A 17,721-nucleotide genomic window follows, 5' to 3' on the forward strand; every position below is an offset into this window, starting at 1 on the left:
TGTGTGTTCTGTGCTTCCAGCTGCACCTTTATGTAATTGTGACTCTATATATAAAGGAACAGATAAAATTAAGTTTTCTCATTAGACAAAGCTGAAAACTGTACTATGGGAATCAATATTAAAGATCCAGCGAGTTACCACAACCCCAAGTTTCACATAAAATGCAAGTTTATTAGAAGTTAAAGAAATTGCCTCTCCTCCCAGTCACTCTTTCCATTTGAAACTCAGCAGAGTTTATTTGCAGCAAAGTGTTGAACTCATTTGCTGCTCCATTGCCAACATTGCTCGGTTAACATAAGCAAGTAGTTCTGGGGTAGTACAGAACAAACAAGCTGTTCTTTCAGAAGGCAGTAGGGTAGCTAAAAATACTTTTTTTTCCTAAATGAGGTCCTTCTCTGGACAGTTTAACCTCCTTCCTTTCTTCATGTTGTTAAAATACAGTTCCTTCAGCATGTCACTGAAAGGGAACTATCATTTCCTGTCTTCTGTGGCAGCAGATTTAAATATTTTGGAGCTTTTTCCCTGTTCAGCCATTCTTATTGCAATTGTATCTCACAATCAGATTCAAAGGCCTTGGGCCAAGTCTTCATTTTATGAATGTCAAGGAGAGCATTGCCACTGACTCCAGAGGGTTTCCCATTTGTCCTGCTTTGTCTTATTATCTGCCACAATGCAAACTCCATACCATAGTTCAAAAAGAGAAAAATGAAAGATTATACTTAATATTTTCTTTCCATTTCAGATCAATGTCCTTTAGTTGGTTTATTCCTAGAAGAGGCAGATGAGTCCCCCTCTCTTTTAGACTTACAAATCTTCATTTTAAATGAGATGTCAGTGTGGATTACTGGCATAAATGGAATGTGATTCCAGAGCATCAAGAGAAGAGAGTCTCCAAATCTGTTTCCTCCTCTTAGGGCTATTCAGGTGGAGCTGTGAGGTAACACTGGGAAATTCACCTGCTTTTGTCCTTACCACCACATGTCAAATCAAGACATGAGCTTAACTAAGTCTTTCTCCTGGAAGTGTCCAAGGCCAAGTTGGAGGGGCTTGGAGCAACCTGGGACAGTGGAAGGGTGTCCCTGCCCATGGCAGGGGGTGGCACTGGACGAGTTTTAAGGTCCCTTCCAACCCAAACCAGCCTGTGGTTCCGTGATTCATTCTGAACCTGTTTAGGGTTACTCTGGTGCACAAGCTACTATGCTGAAAAAACTCGAAAGTCTCTTATTTATCTTTTCGTTCTTTTTTTTTTTTTTTCATCCTTTTTCTTTAAGGAGGAAGCCTAACTGAAAAGTAAGGGCATTCTGGCATTGACTCACTTTTAAGATCTCTTTAAATTGGAAAGTGCTTCTGTTTTCCAAACCATGTTTGAATTACATAATTTGCTCACTGTGGCTGCTTCTAAAGCTACTATCTTCCCTTAATCAGTCCCTCAGTAATCTAATCATTATTAAGCATCTTTTGGAGGGATTAGAAACAGCTTTATTTTAAGACCTGTAATTGTGATTACAATATATAATCCCCCTAATAGACACATATAACCCATTTAATTCACCGTGGCTTTATTTTAGGAAATTAGGCATTACAGATGGTATTTTGAGGAACAGCAGAGGATATGCTACTTTTTAAGTTCCTATTTCTTTTGGCATATTGCATAAGGAAATCACTACTGTGGCTGTTTATACCCATCATTTTGCAATAACTATTTTATAATAATTTGCTTGTTCTTAAATAGAAAAATGTTTTTAGTATCTCAAAACAGTCTCCTGCTTAACTAGATTTCACCTTAGATGTTCCAGTGCCTCCAGGTGCATGAGACAATTGGATACACAGCAAAACTCAGATGTCTTTTCTAAAGTATAGTTTCACTAAATGTTGGATGCAGCTGATATCCATCACATTTGAGGAATCTTTGTCCTGAGTGCCTTGGGATAATTTGGGAGGCAGATTTAAAAATCCTGTCGTCTGCAGAGGCAGCCTTGGCAGAAGCCCATACTGCCCACCAGGCTTGCTCTTTCTAGGCTTTTCTTTTCCTTCTTTCTCTCTTCTCCCACCTTTTGCATCCATTCACAATTGCTCATTTTTATAGTTTTTGTTGGCAAGGCAGTTAAATTATGTAATCTCAGAGAAAGTAAAACAGAAAATAAGCAAAATTTTGCTAAATTTGTTTGTTTCAGATTTGATCAGGATGGATAGGACAGGTGCAGGCAGGTTAAAAAAATAAAAAGCTTAAATGCAATCACGGCTTCTATCACTTCCCAGATCACATTTCTCCTCACAATGTAATTATCTGGTCTAAAATTGAAAGGAAAAGGAAAGGAAGCAACCCATAACTATATAGAATACTAAGCTAAATAGAAATGAGGAATTTCTGATTTGTTATGCAAAGTGGGACACTCTTTTTAAAATACACTTTAATGTCTTTTCCACTTGGCTTTCCAAAGAGGCATGAGCATCTCTCAGAAGGCAAATTTTGCCCTTCAGTTTGTTATTCTATATCTTTAACCCCACCAGGAAGTACAGTTGGTGGTAATTCTGTTTGACACAATACATTAAAGATAACGAATTAGAGAAAGCCAGCTATCTGCTCCAGTATGAAATCTCTTCAATTCACAAGAAAAATACATTTCTAGTGAAGTTCACTGTCAGGACAGTGCACTTGACTGATTGAAAGGCTGTTTATTTGAGTTGTCTTAGAAAACTCATCTCTGAAATTAGACAGAAGGAAAATAGAAAGAAAAGTGTCTTCCTGCAATAAACATTTAGAAAAAAATTGCTTTTAGAAAATTACAAATCCTGTGACTTGATACTGCATCAGGCTCGTGACATTTAAGATAATACAAGTATTTCACAGCACAAAAGCAAATCATGTAATTTAGCTTGCCTCAACAAGCATTGCCTCAGCGGGGGTCTCTAATTCAGCACAGACAAAAGATTTTATGAAGTTCTCAATATAAATACCCAGAATACTCTTGGCACAGAAAATACCTTCCTGGAGCCTGTACAATAGTCAGTTGTGGAACATTAAATGCAATCAGGAGATGAAATCTGTTGTGGATGGGGGCCAGAGTGAGTCACGTGGGCTCAGGTATAAAATCTCTATCAAAAGTAGGCACTCAAAGTTTGACAAGAGCTAATGAGTGTGCTTGTTTGTGATTGTGTTACAACTTCATGTCAGCCTTTAATCACCTTACACACATTAGCCAGCTTATCCTTTCCCTGTCCCTCAGGGGACGTGGTACTACAGTAACTCCCTCTCACAGCCCGGGCAGAAGCGAAAGCAAGAAGCTCAGCGACTGCAAATTCCATGGTTTGAAAAGGCACCAGGATCCGTGGAGGTGGCTGTGTACACTGGAGCTGGACAAACTCTTTTTTTCAAGGTTGTTCTCATCTTACAGCCCTTTGGGTCAGCCTGGCTCGAGCAAGGAGTGGTTTGGAGTTGGAGCATCAATAATCCACAGGTTCTGAGAGACCCCCAAGCTCATGCATTGCTGGAGCTACACCTGCAGTGGGTTCTTCCAGCTGGTGCTCTCAGGAATGAGGCTTTTCCTGACTGCCAGAGCTCCAGGCAGCACGGGGATACTTGAGTGGGCCAGGGAAGTGGGGCTGGTGCTTCACCACTCTCATCTTCCAGGGTACTTTAAAGCCTCATTGGGGAGGTTTTGGGGCATTTGAAGGCACAACCAATCTCCTGGTTCATTCTACTTTACCACAACTTGGGATTTACAATCCAGCTTGTCCTGAGAGGTTTGGGTTTTGGGTTACAAAATATTCTGTTGTGCTCACAGTTAGTTACAAAAGCCAGTGGTGTAATGAGTGTCCTGATAGTTTACAAGGAGTCTTTACAGGGCTGGAGCAGAATTCCTGGAGCTACACGAATAGAAGCATTTCCTTTCTTGTTAGCACCAGGAACTTCTGAGGAATTATTTTGAATGACACATGCCAATATAGATCACAGTAATTAGATCTAAAGTGTGAAAATTTGGGTTAAATATTAGATAAACTTCCTGGTAATAAGATATACTGGGCTGTGGCATAGCCTGCCTGTGGAAGCAGTTTTGCATGCAGTTTTAGAGCTCAATTAAAATATTTCTGTGTTGGCAGAGAGAAGGCCTACTCTTTTGATAATCTGATAGAGCATCTCTAATTCTTTCACCTTGGGTATATTAATACTGCACATAATTAAAATTGGATCATGATAAATTAACTAATTTGCCCTCAGAGTGATCAAAGACCCTTTTGCCCTCAGGGTTCATAGTAGCTTCTGTTCCCCCCTCCCCACCTCCATTTTAATCATCAGTCTGAAATGTTTATTGGAAGAAGAAAAATTTCCAGGAATTAGGCTTTGAAAGTCCCCAGCTCCTGCAGCTAGTGAAGTGTAAGGATGCCCTCTGCTGAGCGTGGGCTCGGGAGTTGTGGGTTGGAAACAGAATTGTCCCTTGCTGGGTACAGAAAGCATTGTCTTAGAGAGCTGGATGTCAGGTCAATGTTGACTCATTCTGATATGCATCGTGAATTGAACCTGAAGCACAACCTGCAAGTGCTTGAAGAAGTGTGGAAACTGTAGATAATTTAGTCATTGAGGTTTAAAAAACCCCAATAGCTCAAGCATCAACTTTCTGCAGAAAGGTGTAGCACCTTTCTAATTCTGCAATCCAGTAACCAGGACATGGTGAGAAATACATTCAGTGACAAAGGAACACTGATGCTGAGAGGTTCTAAATACATTAGAATATTAATGGGGTGAAATATATCACTATTCCTCCTGAGAGCTTTTAGTCCTTCTAATGATGGTCAGGAGGAATAAAATAATAAGGCAGTCACAAATATGACATGCATGAGTAGGTTAATCTACTTTCAAGTAATTCTTTAAAGTTTTCTCTTTCCTGTGTAGTTAAGTCTGCCAAAAAGCTTGTGGAACAGTTCACAGAAAGTTGGGAAATGTATGTATTCATTAGCAAAGTGAACTCTTCAAGAGGGATAGCATGTCACTTGCTTCATTTCTGAAAAGATTTGAGAATTCAGAAAAACCATGAACAGCAATGGAGAGCTAATCCTGTGCTGCCAGTTGAAATCAGATCAAAATTTCCTATTTCTTTCTTCTCAGTTAAGGCCAAGTCAGGACTTGTTTTGTTCTCAGATTGTTGGAGAAGGTTCAGCACCATCTTAGCTCCCTCTCCAGCCTCCCCCCTCTAGCATGCAGAGTATCAGAGAGGTCACTGCCCACTTGAAACTCAGCTGTGTATGCCATGAAAAGCAGCAATATTTTGGTGAGGCAAGTGGTGAGGGTTTGTCATGGAATTAACCATATAAATAATTCAGCATACCTGAGGAAATTTGGAGGATGACAAGCTCTGAACTGTGTATTAAAACCCGAAGTACTGAATTCTAATTAAAATTTATGCTAATAGCAGAATTTTCTTTTACAGAAGGTACTTTTTTTCTAGCTCTGGTTTTAATCAGCTGAGTCTAATGCAAATAAATGATTCTGTAACAATTTACTTCATATGTAACAGTATAGTATGGCTGGAAAAATGGGCTAAGAGAAACCTCATGAAGTGCAAGGTCCTGCACCTGAGGAGGAACAACGCCAGGCACAAATGTATGCTGGGAGACACTTCTTTGTCCAGTGACTGAACACTGGAGCAGGGTGACCAGCAAGGCTGTGGAGTCTCCGTCCTCAGAGTCATTCAAAAGCTGTCTGAGCATGGACCTGGGAAACCAGCATCTGGTAGCCTTGCTTGAGCAGGGGGCCGGACCTGATCACCTCCAGGTGTCCTTGCCAGTCACAGCCATTCTGTGATAAGAGTCCAGATAGCAAATTAGGCAAACGGGAACTAAACCCAGGTATATTCTGACAGAAACCAATTCTCTTTCATGCATGGAGTCAGAGTTTTCAGAGCAGCAAAGTCAATAATAGCAGCAGCTGTGGATGTGAGCAGCACAGTGGTGTCTAAGATACCGAGCAGCAGTGTGCAGGGCCTGGCTGTGTGTGCTGAACAGACCCAGACCTTGGTGCTGCTGTACAACCTGGATCAACTAGTTCACATAAGGCAAAAATATCCTCAATCCTGAATCCTGCCATCTGAGAATAAATTAATACAGGGGAATAAAGCCATATAAGCAATAATGTTCTAAAAAGTAAATTGTGTTATGCTCTATGCCTGTCTTTTCAAAATACTGTTGTAAGCATCTGAAAGCATCTGAGTCTGAATTCACAGAACTGCAGCAAAACCTTCTTACATGGAAGGAATCACAGGCAGGTTTCTCCCTGCTGTTGAATGGAGATGTTTCCAGCCTCCCAGGTCCTGAACTGGCAATTCAGAGCAGTTTGATTGCCTGCTTGATTGTTTGTGAGATAACGGTGAGATTGGCAGTGGCAGGGTAATTTACTGAAGATTGCAATGTCAGACAATATCCAAGGGGGTTCGCGAGCATAAAGATGTGATTCGCATGACTGACAGGAGCCTAAGGGATTGATATGCCCATTCCCAGTTCATGGTGTCATCACAAGTGTTTGGCTACAGCATCCCATAATCTGCTGCATGATGAGGTCATTACAGACATAACTTATGCTCACCTCTAATAACAGGTATAGCAAAAATATGATGCAGCTTGAATAGGTAAATGTAAATTCGTCAAAGGGAGTAATTTATATCCTGTGTTTTTCCTCTGTTATTTCTAGTGTGTTGATAGGATTTTCTTGCCTGGCGGTCATCTGACTAACAGAACTGAGTGGACTAAACAGTGGGCAAATCTCAGTTCATACTTGTAGAGGTCTCACAGACTGAGGAAGAATGCAGGATGCTGAGAATTTCTTAGAGCTTAATAGGAAAACTGCCTTTAGTTATACCCTGAAGCTAATGATGTCCTTAGAATGATTATATAAATTGGGTAGAAAATGAACTGTAGCTAGACAGAAAGTTCCTACAGCCACGTTGGAGAGGATTTCAAGATGTATGGAGCTCTTAATGTGAATAGGTGAGTGACCTTAAAGCAACATATAGTTTTCACAACAAGGTAGTTTGTCTGACTTAAATCTCCTTAGAGGCCTGAATGAAACATTGTCAGCATACCTTGGCAATTTTGTTTTTAAATCACGTCAGGCACAGTCATTTCAGGCACACACAATGGGTTGGATATACAAGGCTAATTGTAAAAAAAGGAAGTTTTCAAAGTTTTAGATTGTTTTTTTTTCCTTTAGGTTGTTGTTTTTCCAGTTATTGCTGTGCTGGTCTGTTGTGCACTTGAAAATCCTGAAAATGCATGAGTCATGATCTTAGCCTAAGGGACTTTTGTCTGCTTCCCTGCTGGAATGCTCTGTCTTGTGTATGATGCTCAGTGTATGCCCAGGCCATATTTGTATTCAAAAATCAGATTGGTGCACCTTGGGAAGTCTCTGAAGGTTTACAGACATAAGTGGATTGCAGACTGATCTCCTGATTCTTGCCAGAGTAGGTGAACAAATGTTTCTAAATTGTTAGAGATGATATTTTAAAGCAAATGGTTATTAATTTCTAAATCATAGTAGAACTCCATTGAGAGAACATATTTCAGTTAAATAATGATACCCAATGAAGAGATGACAATAGAATCGTTACTGTAAGTGCTAAAAATAGTCAGTTATTTATCTAAGTATACAGATTGATCTCCCCCTTGATTCCCTTTTAATTTCTGGTGTTAAGATTCTATTTTTTTTCTTAAAGATGCATCTTAAGAAATATTCTTGATGGACAACCTAATCTGTAATATGATGATTGAACCCACCAACTTTGTGACTGATCCTTCCTTACCCAAGCATGCACACAAGTTGTGAGCCAGGTATCCATGGGAGGTGGGAGTTCCAGCAGCCCTTCCCTAGGAACTGCCAACATGGCTGCAATGTGATTTTTATTTTACTTAGGTAACCATGACTTTGTCATCCCCATCTCCTCTCAGCTCCGCAAACAGAACAAATGAAATCAAACAGCATAATTCTCAAGACAGAAAAAAAAACCAGACAAACAAGCAAATAACCTAAACAAAAATCCTTTATTCCTTCCACTTCCTTTTGCCTAATGTCAGCCCTTGACAGATTTCTTGGGATTTATTCTCATCTAACACTGGTTTACATGAATGGTAGTGGTTTTTAACCAGTGTGCTCAAAAGCATCGTCCTCATGGCACTGTTGACTGAATCACCAGGTTTAGGGTGTAGGGATGGTACCAAGAGTGAGCTTTAACAGTTTTTCCCCGTGCACGGAGATTTCCACGGGTATTATTGCTCCACAGCACTGTGCTGGATCTCAGTGCCTGTTACCTTTCAGATGGCCTGGTGGACTGCCTGGACCCAGACTGCTGCCTGCAGGCCACCTGCCAGAACAGCCTCCTGTGCCGGGGCTCGCGGGACCCGCTGGACATCATCCAGCAGAGCCACACCGGCGCTCCCGCTGTGAAGTCGTTCTATGATCGCATCAAGCTCCTGGTGGGGAAGGACAGCACTCACATCATCCCCGGAGAAAATCCCTTCAACAGCAGGTAGCAGCTGTGACTGTGACACCGGGTCTGTGCAGTTGCACTGTATGGGAGAATTTCTGCCAGCGATTTTATTTGTGTTTTAACAGGAGAGGCTGCTTTCAGGAGCTCCATCTCAGGAGCTGATCACACTGAGATCACACTGAGGCCACGCTGTTGCAGTTTATGATGTAGCCTCTGTTTTATAACACTGAGTTTTATTAGCATTTTAACATTTTGGTAACACCCAGAAGAAGGTTTCTTCCACTGAGTAGGAGCTTCTGAGGTTTATATTTTATGAAGACTGCAGTCTAGAAAAAGGGAAAATGCAAACTAGTTTCCAGTTAAAAGAGATTGAATTTTATGTAGTTCCACTAACACAAATTTCAATAATGGAATAGCATTTCAAATAATTTTAAAGTTACATTGATTTATGGAGTTTTATTATTTATTCCTTACATAAGGCCATTTTACTTGTATCATTGATCCGTCTGACTAAGTTTTCTTTTTCTTCTTGTTTTTTTCTTTTTCTATGCTTGTTCTTCCTAAGATTATTAATTATATATTTGTAATGAATCTAAAAGCTAGCAAATCATTAATTGATATTTGATGCCATTGTATGCTTACAAGAAGATTGGTATTTATCAATATTACATAAATAGGTCTCCATGGAAAGATGCTAAGAAATTGATGAGTATGTTAATTATGTTCATATCACCAAAGTTAAAACTGAAGAAAGAGCTTCATTTGAGGTAACACCCAAAAGATTGCACTTCATTACAGGAAACTGTTTTCTCAGTCAGGATTCCATTACAGGCTTAGTGGGTAATGTAGAGCATGTCCCTAAATATTTGTCTGTAAAAAGAGGATCACAGTGTTTCTGGATACACCAGGCAGGTCCCCGTTGTATTCACCCTTGTGCTGCACACAATCATTTCCATATTCTATCAGGAAACCCCTGTCAGACCCTACCCTATATAATTACTATTCTGTAAAACACTCCATGCATACACACAGGGAGTTGTTAAAAAAAATAGAAAAAAATTGTTCTGTTTTCACCTAAATTTGTGGTGATTTTGTTTTGGTTTTTTTTAATCGCTGGAAGTGTTTAAGGCCAGGTTGGATGGGGCTTGGAGCAACCTGGGATAGTGGAAAGTGACCCTGCCAAGCAGGAGGTTGGAACAAAATGATCTTAAGGTCCCTTCTTCAAACCCATTCTGTGAGTCTATGAATTAATGCTCTAGACTAAACAGGAGCTGAGCATTTCAATCCTGAGGCTCCTTTAAAAAAAAACTCATTGGAAACTTTGGATTTTTATTTTTAGGGCTCCTCATGGTAGGAGTCTTAGTTGTTTTATTCATCTGAACTACACTGCAGATTTTAACGTCTTTGCAAATGACCTATTAATGATATTAAAATTGGCCTTCCCCTCTAAGTTTTGAAGGTACTTCTGATAATTCTGCAGCTCAGCTGTTATTTTTGGTACCAATTTTAGGCAAATCTAATGTATAGTGTCAAATTTTAAGTTTTAAAACTAATGGCTTTGTCTTTTAAAAGTGCCACAAGGTTCAACTGCCAGGTTTTCCATATACTGAAGCTGCCATAATCTCAATAAGTAGCTCCCATGTTTGTAAGCTCTGTTTCCTTAGCTCAGTCTGTCATTACATTGAAAGGCATGAAAAAGAAGGACAAAATAATGGTTTGGGGTTTTTTTCCACTCTCAGTATAAGAAAAAGAAGTTATTTCCTACTCTGCTAAAGCAATAAAGAACAAAATGTATTGATTGCAAAAATAGTTAAAACTCACTGATTTTTTCTGTGCAGAAATGAGATGAAATGAAGTTTTCAGGGGAAAAAAGCTACATGCTTTTACATATTTAAATTCCTTGTTTTTTTAAAAAAAGTAATTCTTGTATCAGTTTAATTTGTCTGTTACACTTTTGAAATGATTTAGTCAAAACAATGATTCTTATAAATCCAGATTTTAGCTACATTTTAGCTTATTCTAATATCCATTGTATTCCTTATTTTAGCACTTCAGAAATAAAAAGGAAGATTGTTGGCCAAAATATTTTTATTCAAATTATTTCCTGAAATATTAAAATTGAAAGTAGAAAAAATTAAGTCATGGGCATTATTAGTGTTCTTCCGCCATCTGACAGTTTCTCTCTAAATCTACTTTCTGCACAGTTTCCCTAGAGAAGCTTGAGTGACTTTTTCCCTGCAACTATTTCTGTGTGTTTGTCACATAAAATAATTCAAGCAAAATGAATAATGCCAAGACAATTATCTTGGTCCAATGTGTTCCCAAGTAGATTTTTCTCAACAGGTTTCAATTTCTATTAAATTCCATATTCTTTTAGAAAATGTTGAGTTTTCAAATTAGAATTTGACCTGAAGGGTCAAGAAGCACTTGAAAGTTCTAAAAGAAAAGTAACAGAAATGGCTGTTTTTTTAATTTGATTTTTTCATGTAATATTGAAGAAAATATTGCACCCTGTTTGGAATAAAAATAGAGGAGATAGTTGTTGAACAGCTGATATAATACAGTTAGAAAGGTACATCACAGCCCCTGAACATCTCAGAGTCGGCAGAAAGGACCTGAAAATGATCCCTGGTATGGCTGATGAAAGGAGCTGTTCTCTGGCAGGGGGCCCTCCCAGAGCCCACCACAATTTGTCAGTGTTCAGCAAAGCTCAGCCCAGCTTCATCCCCTTGTCCTGCAGCTCAGCCTGGGGCCAGACATCCCTGGGTCAGGGTGCTGTGCCTGGTGTGAGCCTGGAGCCTGCTGAGCTTCGGGAGCAGCCCTAGTCCTGCTGGGAAGGGGCTCTTCATTCCCTGGCTCTCAGCAGAGCAGAGTTGGTGGCTCATACTGGAAGCACAGACTGATGAATAAATAAATCTTTTCATCTGTGACTACAGCAAAGTGCAATTTTACCATCCCTGAGATTGTGGGCTAAGAGGACTTCACTCTCTCCCTGTTTCCCAGGTCACCTTCTCCTGTTTTCACATTTCCAGTGCAGAAGTGGAAGCCATCTACAAGGAGCTTTTCCTTTTCCATCGCCCTTTTACCAAGCAGCTTCCCCCCTCCCCAATCTGCTTCTCTCAGGGTACAGGGAAGATGGAAGGGAAAGGAGCCAGGGGCTGGAAACTCCTCTCCAGCTGGGAGCAGCAGCACTTTGTGCCCGCTGTGCACTTAGCAGCAGCAAAGCACTTGCCAAAGAGAAAAAACTGACTGTGCCTTGCAGAGGAATAACTCATCTTCATCTCCCTTAGGTTAAGCAAAGCTGCTTATCCTGCTGGCCAAAGAAACGTTTTGTCTTGCCTGTGTGTAAAGCTGGACTTGAAACCAAATCCTTCCCTTGGCAAAGTGCAAGGGCTCCAAATCAGGACTGAATGCAGTGTACAAACATCAGTCATTCCCTAAGATGAGGGAATTTGAACCTTGATGTAAAGAATTGGTGGTATAAAACGGAGATATGGCATTGCACCATGTTTGTCAAGTGTGTGAGGCACCCACAGGCGTGGTGTTGTACCCTCAGGGAGTTTTGGGAGTTTCAGTGTCAGCTGCTTTGGCCTGGCTGAATGTGAGGGAGCTTTGTGCTCTGCAAAGCTTTGTTAGACAAGGAAAGCAAGCACTGACTGCCCTTCTGTATACACCTCTCACGGTGTAGACAAGCAGTTTCTTGATTTAGGTGTATAGAGGGAGCTGGGCAATATTGTGGTTCCTCAGTATTCTAAAAACCTTTGGAGTAAACTGGATTTAGAGTAAATGAGGTACAAGTGTTCCACTGCTTCACTTATAAACAACATAACTTTGCTTTTGTCATTCGCTTTAATACCTTTAATTCTCTTTCTTTTTCAGTCTTGTGTCTCTCATAAGAGGCCAAGTGGTGACTACAGATGGGACTCCTCTAGTTGGGGTCAACGTGTCGTTTGTCAAGTATCCAAAGTACGGCTACACCATCACTCGTCAGGATGGCACGTGAGTGTCCCTGCTTCACTGAGCCCCTGTTTGCTGTGGAGTGTCTTTGCTGATTAACAGATGGTGTGATCTAATGGAACCATGTGGTACCAGGCATTGCCTCCCTCCCAGGGCAAAGAGCTATTAAGTAAACACAAAAGTAATTTTTCACGCGGCATTTTGAATACTAACTGCATGTAAATATGAGCAGGCTGACTTCTGATAATGACGTGTTAGCAGGCAAACTCCTTTCAAATAAATTGCTCTGTATCTATGAAAACATTTGTGGGCTACGGCAGTATCCAGCTGAGACAAGAAATATTTTATTTTAAAATGCAGTGCAGGCTAACACTTCTAGGAAGAAAGAAAGCATCATTATAGAATAGTATATTTTGTTAAAATTTCCCTTCTGCTTCTCTTTGCTTTTGAAGATACACTCTCTTTTGAGTTTCTTCAGGGTAGAATGCAATCAAAAGATTCTAATTGAATATATTTAGACAATTTCCTGCTGTGCAAAAAAGTGCTTTTTCCCCCTTGTATCAGCTTATTTGAAATGCACACAAATTCAGATAAACAAAAGTCAGTATGTCATGGTTTATCTGGTTTACTGGCTGTGGTAACTAAAACAGTCTATCTGACACAGGCATTGTAAACATTTGCCATTTTATCTTGATCTTGCAGAAAAACAATTGAATTGAAATAATTATTAGGAGTCAGCTGAACTGTAGGGAGTATTTAAGTTCCATATTTTCCAGAATATTAATTTGTTATAATAGAAGTATAATGTTGATTTCAGTGGTTCAGAGTTGCAGTAAATGGTGAGCTGAACTGTATTTAAATCTGAATAGATTATTGAAGCCATTGAGTAATTTGTTACATTGCCAGCATTTACATGGAACAACTGACACCTATTTCTGTTGTCAGAACAACCTGGAAGCATTTCTCATTTAGGCCAGGTTTCAAATGCCTGTGCAGCTCCATGTTACCGCTGTGATTGTGCAGGTGTTTGGGAGTAAACACCTAGTATCTCTGAAAAATGATAGATCAGTTATCTTGGAGACAGGAAATCTTACTTGTATTACACTTCTCATTACTATTCTCTTACTGCCATGTGTCCCATTCTATGTTTGATGGACAGGATCTTTTAGGAAAGGGATAATTCAGTGTCCAGCTCAGACTGAACTTGGCTTCTCTGCTGTTTCTATATAAAGGTGACTGGTAATAATGAATGTGGTGGTTTGTTTGTTGGGTATTTTTTTAATTACTTAATACAGAATTTATAATGTCATCGGAATGAGCTTCGTCCAGTTGACTTCAAATCATTGCTTGTCTTGGCTGGTTTTTAGCTGTTTAGTTGTCAGAGGTTCACATCCCACTATTGATCATTGGAACCATGACATTTAAAACATAATCACAGTCTGCTCACTCTCCCTGCCTCGGAGGTGTGGGGAGAGAATCACAAGGGTAAAAGTAAGAAAACTCTCACGTTGAGATAAAAACAGTTTAATAACTGAAATCATGATTACAAAAACTAATGAAAAGGAAAATAATAAAAAGATAAAGGAATTCTCAGCCAGATTCTGAGCAGCTTTCCCCCTAGTTTATATAACAAGAATGGCACCGTATGATCTGGGATGTCCCTTAGCAGGGGACAGCTGTCCCAGCTGTGTCCCCTCCCAGCCCCCATTCTGCTCCCTGGTGTGGTGGGGAGAAGAGGAGGAAAGGCCCTGACTCTTTGTAAGCACTGCCTTGCAATAATAAATGCAACCCTGTGTTATCAACATTCTCATCCCGAATCCAAAACTCAGCACTCTGCCAGCTACTAGGAAGAAAATTAACTCTATCCCACCCCAAACCAGACAAATATTCATCACTACTGGTATGCCTCTATACCTATCTCATTAGCCAGGAATGTTATTACTGGAATTACTCAGTCTTGCCACTTCTAAAGGCCACACTTTTCTAGGTTTGACTTGGTTGCAAATGGTGGAGCATCCCTAACGCTGCACTTTGAACGGGCCCCATTTATGAGCCAGGAAAGGACAGTCTGGCTGCCATGGAACAGCTTCTATGCCATGGACACCCTGGTGATGAAGACAGAGGAGAACTCCATTCCCAGCTGTGATCTCAGTGGGTTTGTCCGTCCTGACCCAGTCATCATTTCATCACCACTTTCAACTTTCTTCAGTGACACTCCCAGCCGCAATCCCATTGTGCCAGAAACCCAGGTAAGAACAGTGTGAGTGAAAAGGGTACAGAAATCAGGGCTCAGCTGACAGTTCTGACCTGAGCACACAGCCACCATGTTCCCTGCAATTGCTACAGCAGGTATCTCTGCAGAGCTGCATTCGTTCTGACAGGTACCAGGTTTTCCAATGAGGGCTGCAGGAGATATCCCAGGTTTGTATCACCCAGACTCATTTATCTTTGATTACCTTGCACCCTACTATTATCATATACCATATCAACTATATCTGTGTATTTGAGATGCCAGCTTAGGCATTTCAAGAGAATTTTGCAAAGGCTTGGCATGTGGTGCTGACCACAGACTGGTTCCTTATTTCCTTCTTAGGACAAAAGAAAACTCTATTGGTACTATTTTTTCACTGCTGTATTCAGTTAGGCTTTACACTGTTAGTGGAAGTTGTGGGTTCCTATGATTTTTCTTATGTTTCCCTTGCATATAACTTGCAGTAAAAATGGTTGTGCTTATTTGCCCTTTTGCCAGCAGTGAGCTCTTAAAAAGATGTGTACACAGACACCAAATAATTATTTGTCAGAAATGTCAGCTGAACTGTGTTGCTTTGAGGATATCCACTCCCAGTAATAGAAAGACATAAGTTTATAAGAATACACAAGGTGATACATTAAAAAAAAAAAATCATTAATGTAAAATATTTGATCTCTTTCCTATCCAGGTTCTTCATGAAGAAATTGAGATCCCTGGCTCTAGTATAAAGCTCAGCTACCTGAGTTCCCGCACTGCTGGATACAAATCCTTACTGAAGATCATAATGACTCAGACACTTGTGCCACTGAATCTGATCAAAGTTCATTTGATGGTAGCAGTAGAAGGGCATTTGTTTCAAAAGTCATTTCAGGCATCTCCCAACTTGGCATATACGTTTATCTGGGACAAAACAGATGCCTACGGTCAGAAGGTTTATGGGTTGTCGGATGCTGTAGGTAAGTCAGCGAATACAAGCTCCAAAACTTTCCAAGTAACACCTGTAATTCTAAATAAGAAAACTTCAAACTTCCTTATGGAGGAGCAAATATAGACTGAACCATTCTTGTCTCCCTGACACAATTTATCTTTGTATTACGGTTCTTTTACACATTAAAGATCATATTCAGAGGGTCTAAACTCATCAGCATGCCTGGGTTGCCTGATCAGTACCTGACTTTGAAGGTTTAGACCAGGCAATAGAAAAAACTGGCCACAGAAACTTAGGTGGAACCTAATCCATCATTACAATTTTATTTTCTTTAGTTATAAAATGATCCTCATTCTGGACTGGTTGGCAGTCTGCAGTGCATTTGGGTTTTCACACATGGTCTTATTGTAGTCTCTTGTGGTATTACACATTTGAAATGAAAATGCTGTTCCTCTGATGCTGTTCAGTCTTGTAGTTCTATAGCTATTTTTAGTTAGCTTGATTCTAGTGGGTGGGAAAAAGAGCGATCATCATAATATTTTTCAGTTTCCATTGAATATCTGAATAACTTTGATACAACAGTGTTAAAAATGAGCATCAGAGCTGTGCCAGTGTGGATAGAGCAGATTTTTTTTTAAGTCTTAATTATTTTCTATATTTTCTAAATTCTTCTTTGCTGTAGCTTTTCTTTCTTACATTACTACATGGCATATTGCTGTCCTGTGTAATGCTTGCGGTGCAATTGTGCTTAAATGCACACAAAGTTTTCACTGCCCTTTGGTATATGGTATGTAGAATGAATACACTAAATAAATGCTGTGAACATCTGGCAAATTAAGAATTTATCTTGTCCTGTTATCTGATATTTTTAATTATTTAATATAATTTTACTCTATTTTAAAAAATTTATTTCTTACTCTCCTCTCACCAAACCCATCACTTCCCAATGTGAGCTATTAAAGTAGAAGTGATCAGATCCCTGCAGAGTACATGTGAATGAAGTTTCAAATTTGTGTCTAGTCAAAGATCTGAATATAATACTGTAGAATAAAAGTGAGGAATATAATCACTCCATCTTCTTGAGAGGGCTGGGGGACTGGAATGCTCAATGATTTGAATAGGGTCTGGACATTTAATTCAGTGTTTGTTCAGCAAGTATATTAGATTTTATTTTATTTCAGTGTCTGTGGGTTTTGAATATGAGACTTGCCCCAGTCTCATTTTATGGGAGAAGAGGACAGCATTGCTGCAAGGATTTGAACTGGATCCTTCAAACTTAGGAGGATGGTCTCTGGATAAACATCATGTACTTAATGTCAAGAGTGGTGAGTTAGTTAATTCCATGTGTTTGCTGTCCTGTATAGAGTCCTATCTGCAAAAACTTTTTATTTGCATTATACTTACCCTTCCAAAAATTCAATTTCTCCACTCTTTTTGTTTCATCTTTAGCTCAGTAAGGTATGAGACATATTTCAGTTGTCAGAAATTTTTTTTGTAAATTTCAACACATTTTTTACTGTGTTTACTGTTTACTGCACAGCATGAATTTCTTGAAGTCCTAATCTTTATCCTCTATTCTGTTTTTCATTTATTCCCCTGTAATATCTTTCTGTCTTCCCTGTTTTTCTCATGTTAACCACATCTGATCCTGGTTCCTTTTGCTTGACCTTTTTTTCCCCTAACCTGAGATGGATTTTACAAGGAGTATAAGTCTGTGACAAGATACTGAGTCTCCTTTGTCTTTCTCCTTTGTCACCTTTTTGTTTTTTCCTCACTTTTTTTGGTCTTTCCATATGCTAAGCTGAATCTTTGTGATCTTCATATTTTACCAACAGCTCTTTGGGAGCTGAATGCTTAGCCTACATTTTATTTGTTCCCTGCAAAGTGTTGTTTGCAGCCTTCCTGCTGATCATTACCAAAGTGTATTTCTGCTTAATAAATCTAAAGTATTGTTCAGAATTGGCAAGATCAGGCTATTTGAATTCACTTCCACCACCGGGCAGTGGATCCACATTTGGGTAGTACATGGCAACAGCGAGTGTTGTCGCCAGTGGGGAACCAGTTTTGTTACAATTTCATTTCCAGAAGAACATGAGGCTGAAAGTTTCCAG

The 17,721-nt window shown here is 39.7% G+C and overlaps 1 protein-coding gene across 2 annotated transcripts in view; it reads left to right on the forward strand.

The window, feature by feature from the left end:
- TENM2 (teneurin transmembrane protein 2) overlaps positions 1-17,721 on the forward strand; it is a 744,328-nt gene that overhangs the window by 693,475 nt on the left and 33,132 nt on the right. For both annotated transcript variants that reach the window (XM_069029269.1, XM_069029270.1), the window contains 5 exons: positions 8,303-8,513; positions 12,354-12,473; positions 14,419-14,680; positions 15,371-15,638; positions 16,792-16,935. In XM_069029269.1, coding sequence (XP_068885370.1) covers positions 8,303-8,513; positions 12,354-12,473; positions 14,419-14,680; positions 15,371-15,638; positions 16,792-16,935 — 1,005 coding nt within the window. The remainder of the gene's footprint in view (positions 1-8,302; positions 8,514-12,353; positions 12,474-14,418; positions 14,681-15,370; positions 15,639-16,791; positions 16,936-17,721) is intronic.

Source organism: Aphelocoma coerulescens, chromosome 13 (assembly GCF_041296385.1).
Source record: "Aphelocoma coerulescens isolate FSJ_1873_10779 chromosome 13, UR_Acoe_1.0, whole genome shotgun sequence".
Lineage (NCBI taxonomy): Eukaryota > Metazoa > Chordata > Aves > Passeriformes > Corvidae > Aphelocoma > Aphelocoma coerulescens.